The following is a 19,190-nucleotide window of genomic DNA, read 5'->3' on the forward strand; positions in this document are numbered from 1 at the left end:
GTTCAGATTTTTTTTTTTAACAGCAGCAGAGTTGAAAAGTTAGCATTTATGCATAGTCAATTTACCATTTCTGTTACTTTCACCTTTTGTTAGAGATTATAGAGACACCTCTTCATTTCCCCCCACCCCACAGCCCCTCTCCTCCCCCTTACAGTTCTGAAATATTCTGGGTTATGCCATTAAATTTTAATTCCCTTCCATTTTTTCTGCTTCTTGCAGTTCTTGTGTGGTTGGTGAAAATAAGCCTACGCTGCACAGATGCAAGAGGAGCAACAGCCTGAGGTAGGGCTTGGAGCTGAAATGGTGTTTATCTCAGTAGAATTGCAGGAAAGGTCAAGACTGAATCAGCCAGGTTCTTCTACTCAGTATACTGAGGGAAGGTCTGCAAAGTCATAAGGTCAAGATGACCAATGTGAGGCCCCTTTTAAAATAGAGGAATAGCGGGCGCTGAGCACACCTTTTAGGCTGCATTTGGGTTCTTTTCAGAGTTCTTTTCCGTGCAATGATGAAAGCTAAAAATTATATTAATTTATTTGCACTTGAGGAATTGCAGAAAGTAGCCTAACCTATGAGCTTAAACCTTTAGGAGGAAAAAATGTCGTGTGAGTAAATTACACAAGTTGATTGTGTGCAAATGATGTCGCTGTTAAGTATCTTGCCAAGTTAAATGCCAGGCACTTTTTTCTACTCTTTATGTTCCTTTTCTCCTTTGGTATACAAATATCTCAAACCCTTTTTCTGATGTAATAAGTGAAGCTAAGGAAATGGGTTTCTTTGTGAGTTACGTGTCCTGTTAGTTAATTACAAAACAAACAAAAAAGGAAAATAAAAATGGCTACAATGTTGTAATGACGGGATTAATTCCTTATGTTACAGAAGGATATATTTTTCCCAAATATTTTTGTGACTAGAGTTGCATGTGCAAGCAGGAGAGTCAAACCATATGTTGTGATCAAAAGCTGAGCTGGTGTTAAATTAGATTTGTGAATGTAATTGCAATTTGTTGTGTTATTACAGTTTGCAGTTGTCAATGAACAGACTTTTGCTTTGTAGTGAAAGAATGATATGTTACTGTGAATGTTTTAAGCTTTGCACTATAAAATTGTTGTACTTTCTAGTCTCACTCCATGAAATCTATGGTAATTTTTGCCTTACCTTCCTTGGGGCCAAAGTATGACGCCCAGTATTTATTATCTGAAAATTACTGTTTGGCATAATGGAATGCAAGAAGAAATTAATCATTCTTGTTGAAAGCTCTTAACAATTGGATGTGCTTTGTACAGTCCTGTTTTAAATCTTGCCAGGTTAAGTACAAAGTAAATAAACCAGTCATTCTAACTAAGAAGCTGACACCCTTCAGGAAAGCTTTGCTGCCTGCTTGCTGACTCATTGATACTGCCTTTCATTTGAAAGCTACTTTCTCTAATTTTTGATTTAATGTGGTTCAAGAATTCCAAATTCTACCAATAATCAACCTCATTCAACCTCAAATTAATGTAGTTGCCTAAGGATAGTTTATAGTTGAGCTTTCCCTGGTTCTCAAGTCTCTTTTATGCACTAACTGCATCTCTTTGGCTAGCATGATACAGACTGGGATTGTTTGAATTCTATGCATAGGTTTTGAAATTTGCCTGCTAGTTAAAGATTTTGTTAACCGAAGACCTGCCTCATATACCTCTAATGATAATATCTTAAAGGCAGTTTTTGGGAACATTTTCTTCTGATTTAGAGAATAAAATTGTGCAGGTGCTTTGTATCCTTTTGACTTTAAATTCTAATGTTTATAAAGTGAACAAACACAAACTTAATCAGTTTGGGTTGGCTTATTTTGTTATTTCAAGAGAACAAAATACTTAAATGGAGTCTTCTGAAACGGATGTGTGTATACTTATGAGTGTTGACTCCTGGCAGACTAATCCTGGCTGATAGTTGAATCAAATGTACCATCTAATAAATGGCAATGTTATTATAATAACTGGTGCATGTTTTAATTTCTCATACAGAAAATGCTAGTGTTAGAAATAAATGTATTATTTTTATTCTAGAATCAGATTTTTTTTTTAATTCCATGTAAGGTATAAACATTACCTTTTAAGATAAGTATGAAGTAGTTGTTTTCATGATCTTTCTCAGACTCACCCAACTAGGAGAAAAAGTTCTGAAACCACAGACATTTTGAACTGCTGACACTGTGTTTACATTATTTACTTGCTTGAATATTATACGTAGGTTCATCTTGAGAAAACTTACAAGGGGAAAGAGGTATTAAAACATTTCATTATAATTCCCAGCCTCCTTTTGAATTTGTTTCACACAGGCTGCTGCAGATCCAATGCCTTCCTCTGATGCACCAGAAGATGGCCCAAAGGAAACATCAAGTGTATCACAGAATATCTGTATGTTTCTGTTTTGATTGGGGCGGGTATATAATTTTGGAAGTATATTAAGCTAAAGGTCCATGCCTTTTCCTTACCTATTAAGAATTATAGTTGTTAGCACAAAAGGGAGATGTGAATAAGGTCACATCTGATTAAACTGTTCATGATTTGTAGAAGAACCCAGTTGCATAAACTAAATTGTCAAATTTCAGTTTGATGTGCTCATGTTTAAAAAAAAAAATGGGTTTTGATTTAATAGATCTACTTGGCTATTGTTTTATGCTTGGTTGTTGCTCTCTAAGCCAGAGATGCACAAACATTTGCTTTGACTTCTGGCATCTGGTGTTGTGATGTTGAATCAGTTGTCCCAAATGGAATACTTGCTCACACTAGGATGATAATCATTTGATACGGAAGCCAAGGCTGCAGCGTGTGGGAATGGAAGTATTCCAGGAAAAACTGGGAAAAATATCAGTCCCTACCTTTCTTTCTCCCTCTGAGAAAGAAAGGCTTCTTAGGGTTTACCTTGTGTTTATTTTTATACCATTGTGATGTTAATGTATATGATGCTCCTTTAGAACAACAGGAGCATTCAGACTGTGCCTTCTGGCAAAATAGGCTCTGAACCACCTTAGGGCAAATTAGCAGGTAAGAGTAACATTACTTTAATGCTGAAGTTGCTGAATAATCCCTAGGGATCACAAATTTCAGAAATAACAGTCATGGGAGCAAACAGAGCCTTGACTAAAACTATGGGAAAAGCATTCAGGCCTAAAGAAACAGATTAACTCTTCTTTACGTTGCTTTTTTCTCCAGATAGAGAAGTTGGTTTAATAAAAACTATAGCCACTCCTGAGAATGTTTAACTTGATTATGCCCTTAAATAATAACATATTTTATTCCAATACTGCAGCAATTTTTCTTCATATGAAACATTGTTCAGTCGAGTTCTGAATATATGTGTGAGGTGAAGGCTTGAAAAATTAATAGACATTAAATTCTTTAAGAGTATTTGGGGAATAGATAGAAACTACTTTAAAGTAGGGTGTCTGTGCTATAAATGGCTCTGGATTGGGAGAATATTTGGGGAAGGTATGATTTATGCTTCTCCATTTCTTATATTCTTCATTAGACACCCAAGTAGATTTCAGCTCCTGTACTGTGGTTGCTTTTAGGATTGTGTGACTGAGAGTGCTACAAATGCAACAGTCTGACCTCCTTTTCTTCCTTTTACAGTCGTGTTTTCCCCACTCCACCTCCCCACCTTAGCATCACCGTCTGTTTTGGCAGCAACATGGTCTTAGATCAGACCATACTGACTGCAGCACACCATGTTCTTGGGTATTGACCATGAAGTAGTATGCTGCTAAAATCTTAACTAAGAAGGATGATAGAGGGTGGCATTTTTACTGGGTATTTTGTGGTTTTTTTGACATAAAATCTTGTGAGATAAGTATTTGTGGGACAGATCTGGGGCCAGAGCCATGCAGTTCAACCAGATCGGTGAAACAAATGTATGGTAGGAAGCTGTAATTTATCTGCATCTTTGACATCCTGCCTGCAAACTGTTCACTAACCTATTTTCTCTTTCCTGGGATTATGATCCTATTCCAGGCTTCTGGACCACTTGAGACCTCTGCTAACTTGTGCAGCAGCTTGCCAAAGAGAGTTGGTTGGAAACAAAACTCTGCTTTCCTGCTTGATGCTTTTTTCGTTTTTTCCTAAGATACATTACAAATTAAAGATGATGCAGTTACTGTTTTTTTCTATGTAAAACTGAAGCTTCTCTATCTCAGTTAATGAGGCTTTCTGGCATTTAACAAGCAACTGTGATGGAACTGACAGACCTTCCAATTTTCCATGGCAAGTTTAACATAGATAGGCTAAACTCATGTTGTACCATTTAGTCTCAAATAGTTTGTTGTTGAAACTAGAGGAGGAGTGATTGGTTTCCTGACCTGAATACCTCTTAAGGTTTAATTTTCAATTGCATATTTATCCCTAGTATGTTAACCACAGAAAAGGCTAAGACTGGTACTGTAGGTGTACTATATGTGCCAGTATGTGTAGGTGACTTTACCAGGGTACTCACACCAGTGTACATGTGTTGCTATCGTTCATACAGATAAAATCCCCCAGAGGATGCTTTTGCTTTAGAATTTAAAACATGCTATTTTATTTTTTCCCCTTTAAATTTAGTGTATACCTTTTCTAAGTATTCTTTGCTTCTCTGTCCACGTCACCTGCCACACAGCTTCTCTTTCCCTTACTGAACTGCGTGGACAACCTGTCCCAGTGTCCACAGGGTAGGAAACCTGGACTGAGACCCATGCTTGGAGGCAGCCTCTCCAGTGGTGGCACTCTCAATGATGTAGCCTCAGAATTGAATGTAAGATTACAGTGATAAATCAATGGCATTTTAGTTCCACTCTGATGTTTAGTGGTGACATTTTTATTTTCTGTTTTACTTACCTGCACTTTATAGTCATGTGTGCTTTTCTATTTTTCTTTACATGTACAGCTGATGCAGATGCATTTAAAATTCTCTTGGAGATGAAGATGAAGAAGAGGCAGAAGAAGCCTGCTTTACCAAGCACTGTGACTGAGCTTGGCACTGAGGATGGTTCTAAAGTATACGTGGTTGGGACAGCCCACTTCAGTGACAGCAGCAAAAAGGATGTAGTGAAGGTAAATATTAAGTGGAAGCCCTTCAGCAGCATGTTTAGAACTTATCATGAAGTAGAATGAAGTCCAGCTCCCTGGCTCAGTTCAGTCCAGCTCCAGACTCTTTTTCTCGTTGACTCTTAGAGGGCTAATAGCCCTGTGGGATGAGCTGAGGCAGGCATAGTAATTTAATTTTTTGATATAATATATTGCTCTCCTGTATCAATTATTTTTATTTGTCCTTAAACAAGCAGTGCAGATACAGTGCCAGTGTTGGAAGTCTTACTAATGAAGATTACCTTGCCTGTCACAATAACAGTGTTGCACCTAGTGTGTACTGTGGTAATTGTATTCTCACTGTGATCAGGATGTGCTAAGATGCAAAGCCTAGAACAAAACCTGCAGTTTACAGCTTATCTGTGCCCACGGTGTATAATACTGAGCTGTAAAACTATACCTTCCCAAACTTGATTCCATTCTCAAGATGGAAATAGCTCCAAAGCTCTAGTGAAAGCAGAAACTATTTCATACTGTACTTTATCCAAAATCTGCAGTTTAGAGTGGCTTTATAATCTAGGAGCTAGAGGCGGAGGAAGAATCTTGTGCAAGAACCATCAACCATGTTTTTTAAAAGCATATTCCAACTCAGCCTGCAAATGATGCACACAGAGTGTGCACAGAGTGCACTGTTTTGACCACACAGAGTGGTCAAAAGGAACTTCATGAAACGTGAATAGTCTTAACATCACTTTTTTCCCACCTCTTCCCAGCACAATGTGTTCTCAGTGTTTCTGTTCCAAAACATCCAATAACTAAAGCACTTCACTGTCTTTTTTTCTTAATGTTTTTCTCAATACGTAGCTATTTAGAGAAGCATTATTTGCTTTTTCTTGGTTCTTTTAATTGGAAATGATTCCTGTAATGTGCTTTTATTAAGTCCCTTTTCTCATGAAAGTATTTGTGTTGGCTGCATTTCTGTTTAATCCTTCCTAAACTGGTGTAAATTATCTTTTTTTCAGACAATACAAGAAGTACAGCCAGATGTAGTTGTGGTGGAACTATGCCAGTACAGAGTTTCCATGTTAAAAATGGATGAAAAGACATTACTAAAAGAAGCCAAAGAAATAAATCTGGAAAAACTTCAACAAGCTATAAAGCAGGTATTATTCCCACAGTGAGAATGCAAAAGTTTTTGTTAAGAGCAGTTTGTCAAGTTGCAACCAAAACCAGTGTTCCCACCAGTTGGGAGCATAATACTGTTCACCTAGGAGAGAGTACCATTACAGTGGCAAACTTTATTTCAGCTGAAGTACTGAGTCCTTCTGTTCCACGGCAATATTGCTTGGGCAGTTGTTGGCCTTGGCAGGAATCCTCCTGGGTTTAACACTTAGTCCATTCACAAGACACAAGTCTAACTCTGTCATTGTAGTACTTCGCTAAGATATTATTACTATTATTATTAGGGAAATCTGTATCACAGCTATTTATGGATCTCTTAATTTTTATGTCATGATCTGTTTAGCTGCAGCGTTCCTTCATCATCCTAGTGTGTTGCTCTTTTTAAACATTCTCACACTTTTTTTGAGTAGTTTCTAATTGACAGTAGGCCTTGAGGGAGGTTTTTGAAAGGTTTGGGCTGATAAGTGGGGGATTTGATTCAAATTTTAACTACTCTGGCAGTTTTGATGTGTGGGGTGTGTTCTTCTATATTTTTTCAGTTTTGTCAGGTTAGTTTGCCCTTAAATAATTTTAAGCTAGACACAGTGAAACAGCACAAAGTTGACTTAAAAATGATAGGGCATTTGATTAGAATGGCAGTATATGGTCAATAATAAAAACAGTTTCCAGTGTGCAGTTGATTGGACAGATTAATAGGTTGTTATTGTGGTTGTGTGGTAATTATATATTGGAATTGTTTTATTGAAGTAATTGAGGGAATTTCTAGGGTTGCACCCCTCATAAGAATGTTAATCTGCATTCATGCATAAGTGCAGTGGCTAGGGGCTAGTCTACTAATGTGTTTGTGCACATAATGTCTGAGTGCAGGCTTTCTGACTCAGAGTTAGGCAATAAAGTGTTTCCTCTTTATTTATGTCCTGTCAAATGAAATAACATTGCAAAACATTTGCATACTGCATGAATTACTGCATCCATCTTTTAGGTACAATGTCTAGTTCCGATGTATGTAGCCGAAAGGATGTATGTTCACAACAGCCAGATCAGCAGTGCTGGGTATTTTCTGACTTACTCAACAACAAAGAACACCATAAAACAATAACAAAACCCAACAACAAAGAACACCATAAAAACAACAAAACCCCCAAAACAACAACAAAGAACACCATAAAAATAACCCCAAAAACTTGACACAAACAACAACCACAAAAACCCACAACCCAAACACATAACAAACCTCCCAACCTGCCCCCTTTGATTCAGTAGCAGCATGGCTTATATAAGGAAAACCAGGAAAAGCCACTTTCTTGTGATAAATTACAGCATCTTTGTCTCTCTCAAATGGTAAAAGTGGCTTAGTCATGCTTCACTTGTCCTGTCTTATTGGAGTATGCATTCAGGCCCAGAAGTTACACCAGAACTTGGAACTGTTCGTGACTTTCATCCCTTAGCATCTTTTTATAATCACTTGTACAAATCTTAAGCAGTAAAATTGCATTTCATTGCTCTGAAGTTGGATACTGAGGAGAGTGTTAGTATGAAACTGTGACATGCTTGCAAGGAGTGGTAGTATTCACATCTTATCAAGGAAATATTGCAGGTTAAAAACAACCTTCCTCCAGCCCTTCCTTATATTTCAAAACAGTTGTTTGCAGAGAACTACCTTACTGCTTTCCATTAAGCAAAGCGACATTGCAGACTGGTACCTGGCTCAAATGCAGGTTGCTTAAAGATGCATGGTAAGAGCTGACTTAAACCAAACCAGTAAGACAGGTTTTATGTTGTCTTTTCTCCTGGCTTCCTGTTTCCACTGTATCCATACCATGAGTGATTGGAAGTCTGTTCAGAAAGTAATGGACTGTGTGAGGAGAGGCCTTCAGTCTCTGCTTATGGGAGTGAGTCATACTCAGGACAGTAAGGCCTTCTCTAACGTCTTATGTGTTGAAGTCATGCAAGCAATTTATTGTGCAACTCCAGATTCTCTGTTTCTGTGTCTGTTAACCTAACCAGAACCCAGCTCAGTGTTGCCCAGAATTCTGGAAGTGCACTTAAGATTAGACTACTACCTATTTCCCTTTCAGTATCCCTGTAACATGGCATTCACTGCACATTCAATGGATTATACTTTCCTGGTCCATTTTTTTTTGTAATCAGAGCAGGAAAAGTTAAATTCATAGTGTGAGCTGTTTTACCATTCAGTTGTGTAGACACTGTCTTTGACCAAATGGTGTAAATATATTGTGAAATAAGTCTGTCTGTCCTCCTTTGTTTTCTTAACTCTGTCATATGTTTTTTTGAAAAGGGAGACTACTCTGGCCACACGCTGAAGTGAAAAGATATTTCACAACACAAACTGAAATAAAAGACAGGGAGCCTTGGTGGTGCTTCTTCACTATGACAATTAATGTGCTTCTTTTTTTTTTTTTTTTTCCATGAGTGTGAACAGTGTATTCTTGTTCTGAGAAATTCACACAGCTTTTTGATTTTTTTTGTGTTTTTGTTTTATTTCCCTCTTCTGCCAGAATGGAGTCATGTCTGGATTGATGCAAATGCTGCTTCTGAAAGTTTCTGCTCACATCACAGAACAGCTGGGAATGGCCCCAGGAGGAGAATTCAGGGAGGCTTTCAAAGAGGTGTGAACTTGAAATGTTTTTTCTGAGGTCAGATTACTATCCTTTTGCTCCCAGAGTCAAACTAAATAAAACCATTTGTTATTGACTAGAAAGGAGCACTCTGGCCATAGTTGTGCCTATGAAGTAGTATCTTCAATTTCAAAATGTACTTGAAGGTATAGAGGTTTGTACCCCTAAGTGGCATGAAAGCAACTCCAAAAAAGCTTCAAATGATAAAAGGTTTTCCTGATACTGTTTTCATTTGATGGCTAATTTATTTGGTTCCTGTTAAACAATTGCTTTTGAACTCTGGATATGGATTGTGGTCCCACTGTTGGTACTGTCAGGGTTTCAGGCTGTGAAAACCATCTCTAAAGCATTAATGACACTTAACACATAGCTCTAAAAAGATTATTTGGGGAAGTGAAATTTCTTACTGGTCTGTTAATCCTCTCTGGTCTTTTGATGTTCTGTTTTGTACTACTTAGACCTGTGATACTGGGAAGTAAATTGTGGCTGAACTTCAGCTGTGTGTCACAGTTACTCTTTGGGTTCTTTTGCTTTTGGGTTTTGGTTGGGTTTTTTGTTTTGGGGTTTTTTGGTGTGTGTATGTGTGTCTTTTTTTTTTTTTTTTTTACCTGGGAAAGGAAATATGAGAACAGAGCTGTTACAGAATCTGGAATAATTTGATGTATTTATCCTTAACAAAAAGAAAACTATTTCAAGGCTTATTTTCCTGAGCATTCCAGAACAGAGGGAAAATTCTTAGGTGTTTTCCATTTTAAGGAGGAAAGAAAAGAAGATATCTGTGTATTACCTCTGTCCTGTTCTAAAGGGGTTGTTTTGAAATCTTTAAACAGACAGGTGTGCATAGGAAATAATTTTCTAGAAATTTTGTGCTGTGCTAAAATTTGTCAGTCTGAGATAAAAGTAATCTGAAAAGGATGGCATTGCAATTTAATATTTTCACTGTAATGCTTACTGTATCTTGCAGCTGATGAGTATTTTGAACATTGTATTTACAGTAAAGACAATTGGTTCTTTTTATGTTGCAGTATGGCACTGCTTACTCTTTTTCAAGATACCTTGTGTAACATTAAAGCATTCTCTTAATGAGTATAAAATGCTGAACTGACTAGTGATTTGCATTTTCTCCTTCAGGCCAGCAAGGTACCTTTTTGTAAATTCCATCTTGGAGACCGACCCATCCCTGTTACATTTAAGAGAGCAATTGCTGCACTTTCTTTCTGGCAAAAAGTCAAGCTTGCCTGGGGCCTTTGCTTCTTATCTGACCCAATCAGGTATGAATAAGCATCCCATATGTTTATCGGGGTGAATTGTTCAGTCGTCCTACCCAGCCTGGTGCAGTGAAGCTTTGAAATATTTTCACTAGCCTGATACCAGCATGAAGCTACGTGCAGGCTTTTGAGGGCATTGGAGGATCTATTTCTTTGCATTCTTTTATCCATCCTAGGAACATTGCAGTTTTCAACTGCAATATTAAGATAATTACAGTATATGCACACTAGCTTTCCACTGAAGCTTGGACACAAAAATCTCAGTTGTCATACAACTGATTTTTTTTTTTTTTTTTAATAACATGAATTGGAAGTTGTTGGGAAGAGGGGGATATTGTGCACCCAGCTATCAGCATGAGATTCTGTACAAAGTCACATAATTCAGTATCAAATTTGTGTAAGTCTGGTAGCTTTTCTATGATTTGTTGGAAGGAGCAATGCATTTCTTCTTTTGGTCATCCCTGTTGCCATTTGTAGCATCCTTTTGATCTTGAAAACCAAAGAAAGCACGTTTGGCATCATTCTTCAGTAGACAGTGATGCAAAACCAGTTCTGTAGATACAAACAAAAGATTAACAGCACCTATAAAAAAAAATCATTGCATGTACTCCTGCAGTTTTTATGTATTTCCTGCCAATTTCCCATTCTTCAGGGAACTGATTTATAACTTTGACTTCCCTGCTGAAGACCTGTGATTGACACTAGGAACCTGCAGAACTCTTTCTGTCTCCTAAAACTGTGCCTTATGGTGTTCTTTTATTGTCCTTTAAATAGAGCCTCTCTGTGTTCAGATCTGCTGTTTCAGGAGTGCTCTATGTTGCCTCTTCTGAGCTTATTAATATACATTGAAAATGGGACACTGTGAGAACGTATTTTCGTTGAAGCCCTAGTGCTTTTTCTCTGTTGACTTACCAGCTTTCAGACTGGGAAGAGTTGCACTGCCTATAGGCAGGTGACATCTCTTCTTTCCCTTACTGTAGAGGCATTGTTAGGTATCTAGTTTTTCAGGTTTGTGGAGGTTGTTTTGCTCTTGGAGAGAAGAACTGGGGGACAAGTGTAGAGTAGGTTGCTGAATACATATAACACTGAATTGTTTTTATTCATTGGTTTGTATTGGGCTTTAAAAGCATAACAAACACTGAGAAAGCTCTCCTTTCTTTCAGTAAAGATGATGTGGAGAAATGCAAACAGAAGGATTTACTGGAGCAGATGATGGCAGAAATGATTGGAGAATTCCCTGATCTTCATCGAACGATTGTCTCAGAACGAGACATTTACTTGACCTACATGCTGAAGCAAGCAGCAAAGCAGATTGAACTACCTCGAGCTTCAGAAAGTAATTGTTTTAAAGCATGTATAACCAGCAAGGTGTTCTTTGTATACTAATCCAAATTTCAGCTCTTCTCAGGAAGCATGGGATGTTCTGTTCTTGTCTGCCACATGTAACATAAAATCACAGTGCTTAAAAAATTGCAACCAACTAGATCAGTAGACTCCAAATTACAACTTCTTTTTCATTGTGCTATTTCAAACTGGAAAATAGGAATTACTTTTGATAAAGGAAGGCACCTGGGATTACAGTACAGCATGGGACAGTCTAGGCTTATGTCATCTGTCTCACTTACACGGTGTTATCTTACACGGTATTATTCCTGAGCAGCTAGTGATGATGCATTTCTTGCTAAATACATTACCTCTAATGTCAATGTTTTTCATATTGTGTCTAATATAAATTGGGCTGCTAGGAACCCTGATGTCACAATGATAATGAGTCATGTGACTCTGCATGTTTCAGCAAGGCATAGGCATACAGAATGGTTGCTTTTCTGCAGCCTTTGGAAGTATTTTTCTGCCAAATGTGGTCTGCATGCCCTTCCTATACATAGACATACTTTTGCTATCTTAAGATAACTTTTTGCAGTCAGAGACTGGCACTGTCTTGTGACTGAAAAAATATTGAGGGGATTGCACTTATTTTCTTGTCTCTCACTTGCCTAATAATATCTCTGTGTGGCCTTCATAAAGTTTGTTCTAACACATAGTATTTTCTGCAAGTGCAGTTGATAAGGCTGAAAGAGACACAGGTGCATTCAGTTACTTTGTCCAAGGCGCAGGCTGAAAGTTTAGTTCTATTGTTGATCCTGGATGGATTATCAGCCACAAAAGGAATCTACTGCTTTAAATTTACCTTCTTAAGAGCTCAGTCTCTGGGTCACTGTTTTGGTGAATGCCTTTGAAACTGAAAGGGGTATACATGCATTATGAAGGACTTAAAATAGAGGTTGGGACCAAAAAAAGACAAGAATGTGAGTGACTACCTGACTCCTAGTCATGTGTCTCAGTCTCTTATAAAGAAGAGACAATACCAAAGAGTTTTGTTTAAAAGCTGTGCAGTTTATACTATATATGCATATAATATGTTCTACTGTTCATTCATGCTCATGAGAGGCAAAAAGAAAAAGGGGGGGGAAGGCAAATTATATACTTAAGATTTATAAGCAAAGTATAAAACCCCACAGTTCAAATGAGCAGAAATAGGGCATCATCACCATTGCCCAATCATTTCCTGTTGTAGAGACATTGTAAGGGGCAATTTCTGAATACTGTTTTTAGGACTGAAATACACTTCTGGTCTGATGTATTCTTAAACTAGCTTTATTGCTAGCCTTTGAATATTTGCCTGAGTGAACTTTTCCAAACAGCTGGCAGATGAAATGTTCACATTCGGTTTTTCATTCTATCTTTACTCCATACAAAACATTCTGAGAGAAGGATAAAAGTTTCTTCCAGGACTAAGATTCAGGCAGGGCTTTAAACCTTACTGATGTCATCTTTGAATCCTGCCCAGCAGGAGACAGGAACATACAGATGATGTGATGTGCTATGGACAGCCCATTCTGCTGTGGTGCTGTGCTCTGCCGCTGTTGTAACTACAGCTCAGATTTAGAGCAACCCTAGAATAGACTGAGAAAAGGCAAGTCCAAAGAAACAATTTTGAAAAGGTGTGTAGTAGTTCTAGTGTTTTCAATACAGTCAGGTTCCATTTTAGGGAAAGCTGTTTTAAATTTTTTCTTCTTACTTACTCGTGGAACAGTCAAGTGTGGGTATTTTAAAGCAAGACAGTGGAACTTGCTCACGTTTTATATTTATATAATATATTTAAGTATAATCTTCCCCATATAGGAAAGCAGCTTAATTACCACTACTTAAAGTTTTCTGTGAATTATTTTTGTTGTCACATGATACATATTTTTAGCAGGGGAAAGAGAATCCCAAAACTTTCAGGAACAACATTTTAATTTCCACTGCATTGTGGAATTTGGATAGTAGATGGGAGCTAGCAGATGTTGCATGGTGACTGGCTACCTGCTATACAGAAATGGTGCTTCTTTTGCTGTCACTTGTTGAGGCCATCTCTGTAGCAGTAAATCTAACAGGAGCAGTTGTGATTTCAAGTGCTATTCTCCAATTGTTCATTCTGCTTTTTAGCTCAGGTCTTGTCACAGTTCATATGTGCACTGACTGCCACTGTCCAAAGTGGTGGAGAAAGGTCTCTGCTCAGAAGACAACAAAGACCATGGCTGTTCTTAATATGCAGTGCAGAAACTTGGCTCACACAAAGAAGGAATGAATTTAATTTAGGTTGCATCTGATGAACCTCCTACCCTGAGCCTGGATTATGAGCGCTGGCCAGGTCTATGTACTGAAACAACTATTTCCAAAAATTTGGAAACCTTGCTGATTTTTTTTTTTTAATTATTTTTTTCAGACTTTCAGCATGAGATGCCATAGGTGAGATGAGTATTAACTTCTAGTATGTAACAGAGTTTTAATGTCTAGTAGTAAGAGTCTTTAACTCTTGGAAATTTCAGTTTTGTGATCTCACACATTACCTATATATGTATAGCTTAGAAATCAGTTCCTTTCCTGATGTGTTTATTTCACTCCATCTCTTTTTCAGCTGAACCTAGAAAATACATCCCAGCTGTTGTAGTTGGTGTTGTTGGGATGGGTCATGTACCTGGAATTGAAAAGAACTGGAACTCTGACTTAAACATCCAGGAAATAATGAGGTAAACATTGCTCATGTAACATCCTCTGTTGATAAAAGACAACAATAATTGACAAATCGATAAAAGACAGCTTGAAGAAGCATCACTGCTGTCATATTTGCTCTGTTAGCTCACTGATTTGCTGTGCTTGCAGATTGTACTTACAGCAAAGGAAAAGAAAATGCCAAAGCAAAAAAGTAAATAGTTGGCTATTGAAGGAAATAGAGATGAGAAGATGCCCTTGTCTAGAAAGAAAATTGACTGATCCACACTTAAGGTGTTTAAAGCAATAATTCAAATAAGGGCTACAGAAGATGGTAAAAACAAAACCAGGCTTATAGTGTAGCTTCGGTAAATATAAAAGTTTCTGTTGTCAGGACACTGCTGTTTCTGGCAAGCTTATTATCGTGGTTGCTCATAGTCTGTACATATATAACTAATAACACATTTTAATGTGCATATGGGCTGATAAAAGCTACATACTTGGTGAACTTTTGCTCCAAAGTGCCTGTTAAAGAAGATGCATGTGCTATGTGCTTTGTAAAGGAAGGAATTAAAGAACCGAAATGTTCAATCTGTGTATGCTATATAGCCACAAAGGTCAGGACTTCAGAAATGTAGGATGGCTTATAGTATCACCTGGTAGTACTGGTCTGTGGTGGTTTAGGCAAATATAGCTTTTGAAATATTGGCATTCTATCTTAACATACCGATTTGCTGTGTTTTTGTGAGCATCTCACCCATCTCTTTAGAGACTCTGAAAAGCAGAAGAGACTGTGCCTTAATGGAAGTGTATTTAGGCATCTAAAATATGATTTAGAGAGGCTTCTGGTGTCTGGATCCAAGAATGCAATGTACAGAAGCCCCGCCTAGCCCTTTAAAAGTCTGTTTCAAAGCTGAGGCTCACCTGGAGTCACAAACCAGATCTCCGTACTACTCTGCATCCTCTCGAGTAATGCCTGAAGTGAGGTTGTCCAAATCCATATTTGTGTGGGTAATGTTGGTTAACATCATGGACATTACAGAACTGGATAGCCAAAAGCCTAATTGTGTGTCCTCCAAGCTTACATAGAGGGCATTTTTCATCGAAGTTTAGACTCTGACTTGATTGTCTTTACTGTGGTAGTGCCATAGCTAAGTGGAATTGTTGCCAGTATCTTCTATAACACATGAATATTGCTTTAACTTGACTTCCTAAAATAGTATAAACCAAATGATGTTCATAAGGTTACTACATTTGAGACTAATTTCTTGTTACACTTTTACCCCTCATGCTATTGTTCTGCAGCTGCTGAGCAGCTACAGGTTGGTTTTTTTTGTGCATTAGTGGTTGTCACCTCTCTTAAGTGAAAGTTTTGGGGGTTTTAAAGATTTTTGCAGGTATTTAGTTAGGTTTTACAAGTTGCAAAGTAATCTTTTCTCAGCCTTCCCTTCAAGTTCATGCATTTAACTCTCAGCAGACTTTACTGTCTGCTTTCAATTGTTATGAACTGATTTTTTTTTTTTCCTTAATCGCACTAAGGGATGGAAATTGAGAAACAATAGATAGAAAACATATAAGGAGGTGTAAAGGGATGACTTTATCCCATCATTTGTTCAGTGTATATGCTCTTCCTGTATGTTCCCTTAATTATCAAAATGTTACCAGTAATAACTTTGCCCTAGTTTGAGCCCTTGGATCTAAACTTAGTCTGGTTTATACTAATCTCAGCACACCTAACCTGATTTGAATATGCCCACCACGTTTTTGCACTGCTGTGCGAAATAAATGAGAAGTTGTGGCTTCTTTGAAAAGACATGCAGAGACCCTGTGAGAGGAGCGTCTTAGTTGCAGGGTAGGCATGCTGTGGGTGCAGGGCCAAATGAGGTGCTGCAGAGCCTATTAGTGAAGGTGTAGGACTACGTGTGCATGTGGCTGTGCTTTCCGAGACCATTTTACCTTGAGGTCATATTAACGGTTTTCTACATACGCTAACTCAATAAGATTACTTTAAGGCAGGCATTGTGCCTGTTGCCCTCTGCCCTGCTGCTTCCAGGAGCCCAGTGCAGGCTTCCACGTTGTTCTGTGAAGGTCTCGAAGCCCCCAAAACTTACCAGAGTGGAGACAGCTTCATGCAAAGCCTCTGATTTGTCTGCACTGTCATCTGTAGGGATTCATAGGCTGAGAGCACTGCAGAGACTTGCCCTCAACACGCTTATGCTGGGAGCTGCAGTTAGGCTAGTAATCCTGGCATCCCTGGGGTACACCTTGCTGAAACACCCTACCAAATCTGTGCAAGGGCCAACCCAGCTCCAGACTTAGCCCTTCAGGCTGTGAAAACCTAATCAGGTCCTGACATGTTATCCAGAGTATCTAAGCTCTCTTTCCCTCCACCACCCTGAATGACAGCGGATTGACTGTACAGGTGTTGGTCTTAGGCTGTGTCCTATGTTTCTTCTGTCTCTGCAGCAGTTTAGGATAATAGAGCCTTTCAAATAGTGGCACTTCTCAGAGATGTGCAATAGTAATATCATAAACAGGTTGACAAAGCGTTAACTTCTAGTGTTCTTTCAGAAGTCTTGATGTTCTCTTAATTATTTTGACAGTGCGATGGGAAAGTCAAGGTCTGTAGCCATTAAGAGTGGCACTGTACATAAGTAGAAAAGGCTTTAATTTTTTTGTTTTTGTTTTTATTGTTTAATTTGGTTGCAGCCCTTAAGCATGAAAGTGTGTTGTTTGTTCATGCCATATCTGTTACCTGCATGTTTCCTGCACTGTAAGGGGGCAGGGGAGTAAAAATTCATGTTTGGGTTGGAAGATGCCTGTTCTTTCCAGCTGTGTGGATGTTAACATTGCTTTTATATCTTTTGCTTCAGTGTGCCTCCTCCATCAGCTTCAAGTAAGATTTTCAAATTTGTCATAAAAGCAACAGTTTTTGGACTGATGGGATATGGCTGCTATCGAATAGGTCAAAGGACAGTTCAATTTATCCTCTCAATGCCAGCAGCACAGAGCTATCTTCAGAACCTGACAGAAATAAGATCTCAACATTGAACATCGAGTGGAGGCACTGTGAAGAAGATGGCTGAAAAAGGGTGATAGAGGCAACAAGTGAGAACTGGAATGAAAGGAGGGTGAGATGAGAGCTCTAGTCAGAGAGATGATTGATGCTGAGCAACACTGAATCACTGTATGATAAAAGATTTGATACTAAAGTTACACCAGCTATGTTCTAATGAATAGGTTTGATTCCTGGTAAGTGTGTTGCATGAAACCATGTGATTCCAGATTGAGGTAAAAGAAATGTACACAAATATATTATATATGCATACTGTATATATAATATACATACTACTGGTGATGTAGTATAGACAGCTTAATGAGCGTATGTTCATGACTTCTTTTCCAGAGGAATAGAACAATATGAAGTAACCTAATTGGCTGCATCTACTCCAAAGTTCAGGGAAATTTGTCTTGAGTGATTCTTTGTTGGTTTGTTTTTTTTTTTTTTTTTTCCATAGGTATAATAATACCTAGTGGTCATTTCTGGTGCCAGACGCTTTTACACATAATTTAGAAAGACGTCTTCTCAACATGTGTTTTTTATACTGAAAACATTTAGGCTTTTTTTAAACTTGAGCTTTCAAAAAATGTCAGAATTGTACAGGCTGTCATACGTACACTGCGCAAATTTTTTTACAAGCCTTACGGAAGAACAGGAATGTTGCCTTTAGATTGCATCCGTTGTTACCACCACCAGTTGAACCATCTTTCTCCTGCGTAGAGAAGGTATAGCCACACCATCAGAATGCAATGTGGTTTGTGTCAGATGTTTACAGGACACTCTGTTCCTTTAGATTAGCTTATTTAAACTATTATTTAGCCAAATCCTGCTGGATTCAGTATTGTAAATCTAAGAGACTAGAACTACTGTACAATTTACTTTTGTTTCTCGGACCATTCATTATTAGGGCAAAAAAAGTCTGGAATTAATAGTACCTGCCCCTCATTTTTCATACATGAAAATACTTTATTTATCAATATAATTTCTCAATGAATTAATATTTTAACCTATTTAATAGAAAAGCAGTGTTCGATTTTGTTTTTCAAACTAGCTGTAGCATTTTATTTGGATTTCCTGCTATTTATACACAGAACTATGGGTACTTCAGACTGCTGTGACTTTCTTTCTTAATTATCCAGGACAGCCATCCATCATCAATCTATTCTTCTTTTTTGTTTGTTTGTTTTTCTTTAACTCTAGGTTCATATTTCATAGGAATTTTTGGATGCCCTTTATACAGGATTGTCAATGATTGTAAAGCGCCCTCTGCAATCAGCCAGTCCCAATTCAACAACACAGAGAACTGTAATTGTCATATCAGAGTTTTAACCTGATGTATTTGCTCCTTATCAACTTAAAAGTGAAGTTTTTATCTGTATTAATTTATTTTGGGAATGAAAGCTAGGAACCAGTGTGTGAGGCAGTAGAAAAAGAGGTGATGTTGTGTTTTGTGTTTGTTGTTTTGGTTTAGTAAAACCAACAAACTGCTTTTAGTAGGGTGTGTTTCCGAAGCCTTGCACTGGAAATTGCCCCACAGAGTCTTGTATATGCTGGAAGTATGTACATGTATCTTCTGTGCAGTATTTTCTTTTTCAAGCTTTTTAAAGGAAATTAAGGGTCTAATGCTGCTCTCTGTGATGGTATTGATTTTGCTGGGAGTTGATCTGGCCATGCAACCTGTTGCTTTCTGCCTTGCACTTTGAAAATTTTGTGAATCCCAGTGCAGAAAAGTGTGTAAGTGCATGTTTTATCTTAAAACCTATTAAATCTAACCCGATCCTGCATAGCTCTTAAGATGGTGCTAGGTGATTTTCAGGGTCTGGTCTTTGCAATTGTGCAGGAAGTAAAACCTTAGAAATTAAAATGGCAGCAGTTCACACTGCTTGGACATGAAGTGTAAATGATAATACAGAATACAATGGAGGCAGGTCCTTTTATTTTCTATCTATCAGTGCTTAAGAAACCA

At 37.9% G+C, this 19,190-nt stretch overlaps 1 protein-coding gene across 1 annotated transcript; it reads left to right on the plus strand.

The window, feature by feature from the left end:
* The first annotated feature begins 258 nt into the window (after positions 1 to 258).
* Positions 259 to 17,222, plus strand: TRABD (TraB domain containing). The gene is made up of 9 exons (XM_054399811.1): positions 259 to 282; positions 2,318 to 2,396; positions 4,900 to 5,066; positions 6,062 to 6,202; positions 8,741 to 8,851; positions 9,992 to 10,131; positions 11,292 to 11,464; positions 14,090 to 14,201; positions 17,037 to 17,222. The coding sequence occupies exons 1-9, from the start codon at positions 259 to 261 to the stop codon at positions 17,212 to 17,214; spliced, it is 1,125 nt and encodes a 374-aa protein (XP_054255786.1). The 3' UTR covers positions 17,215 to 17,222.
* The last annotated feature ends 1,968 nt before the right edge of the window (positions 17,223 to 19,190 follow it).

This window comes from Indicator indicator, chromosome 3 (genome assembly GCF_027791375.1).
Source record: "Indicator indicator isolate 239-I01 chromosome 3, UM_Iind_1.1, whole genome shotgun sequence".
Lineage (NCBI taxonomy): Eukaryota > Metazoa > Chordata > Aves > Piciformes > Indicatoridae > Indicator > Indicator indicator.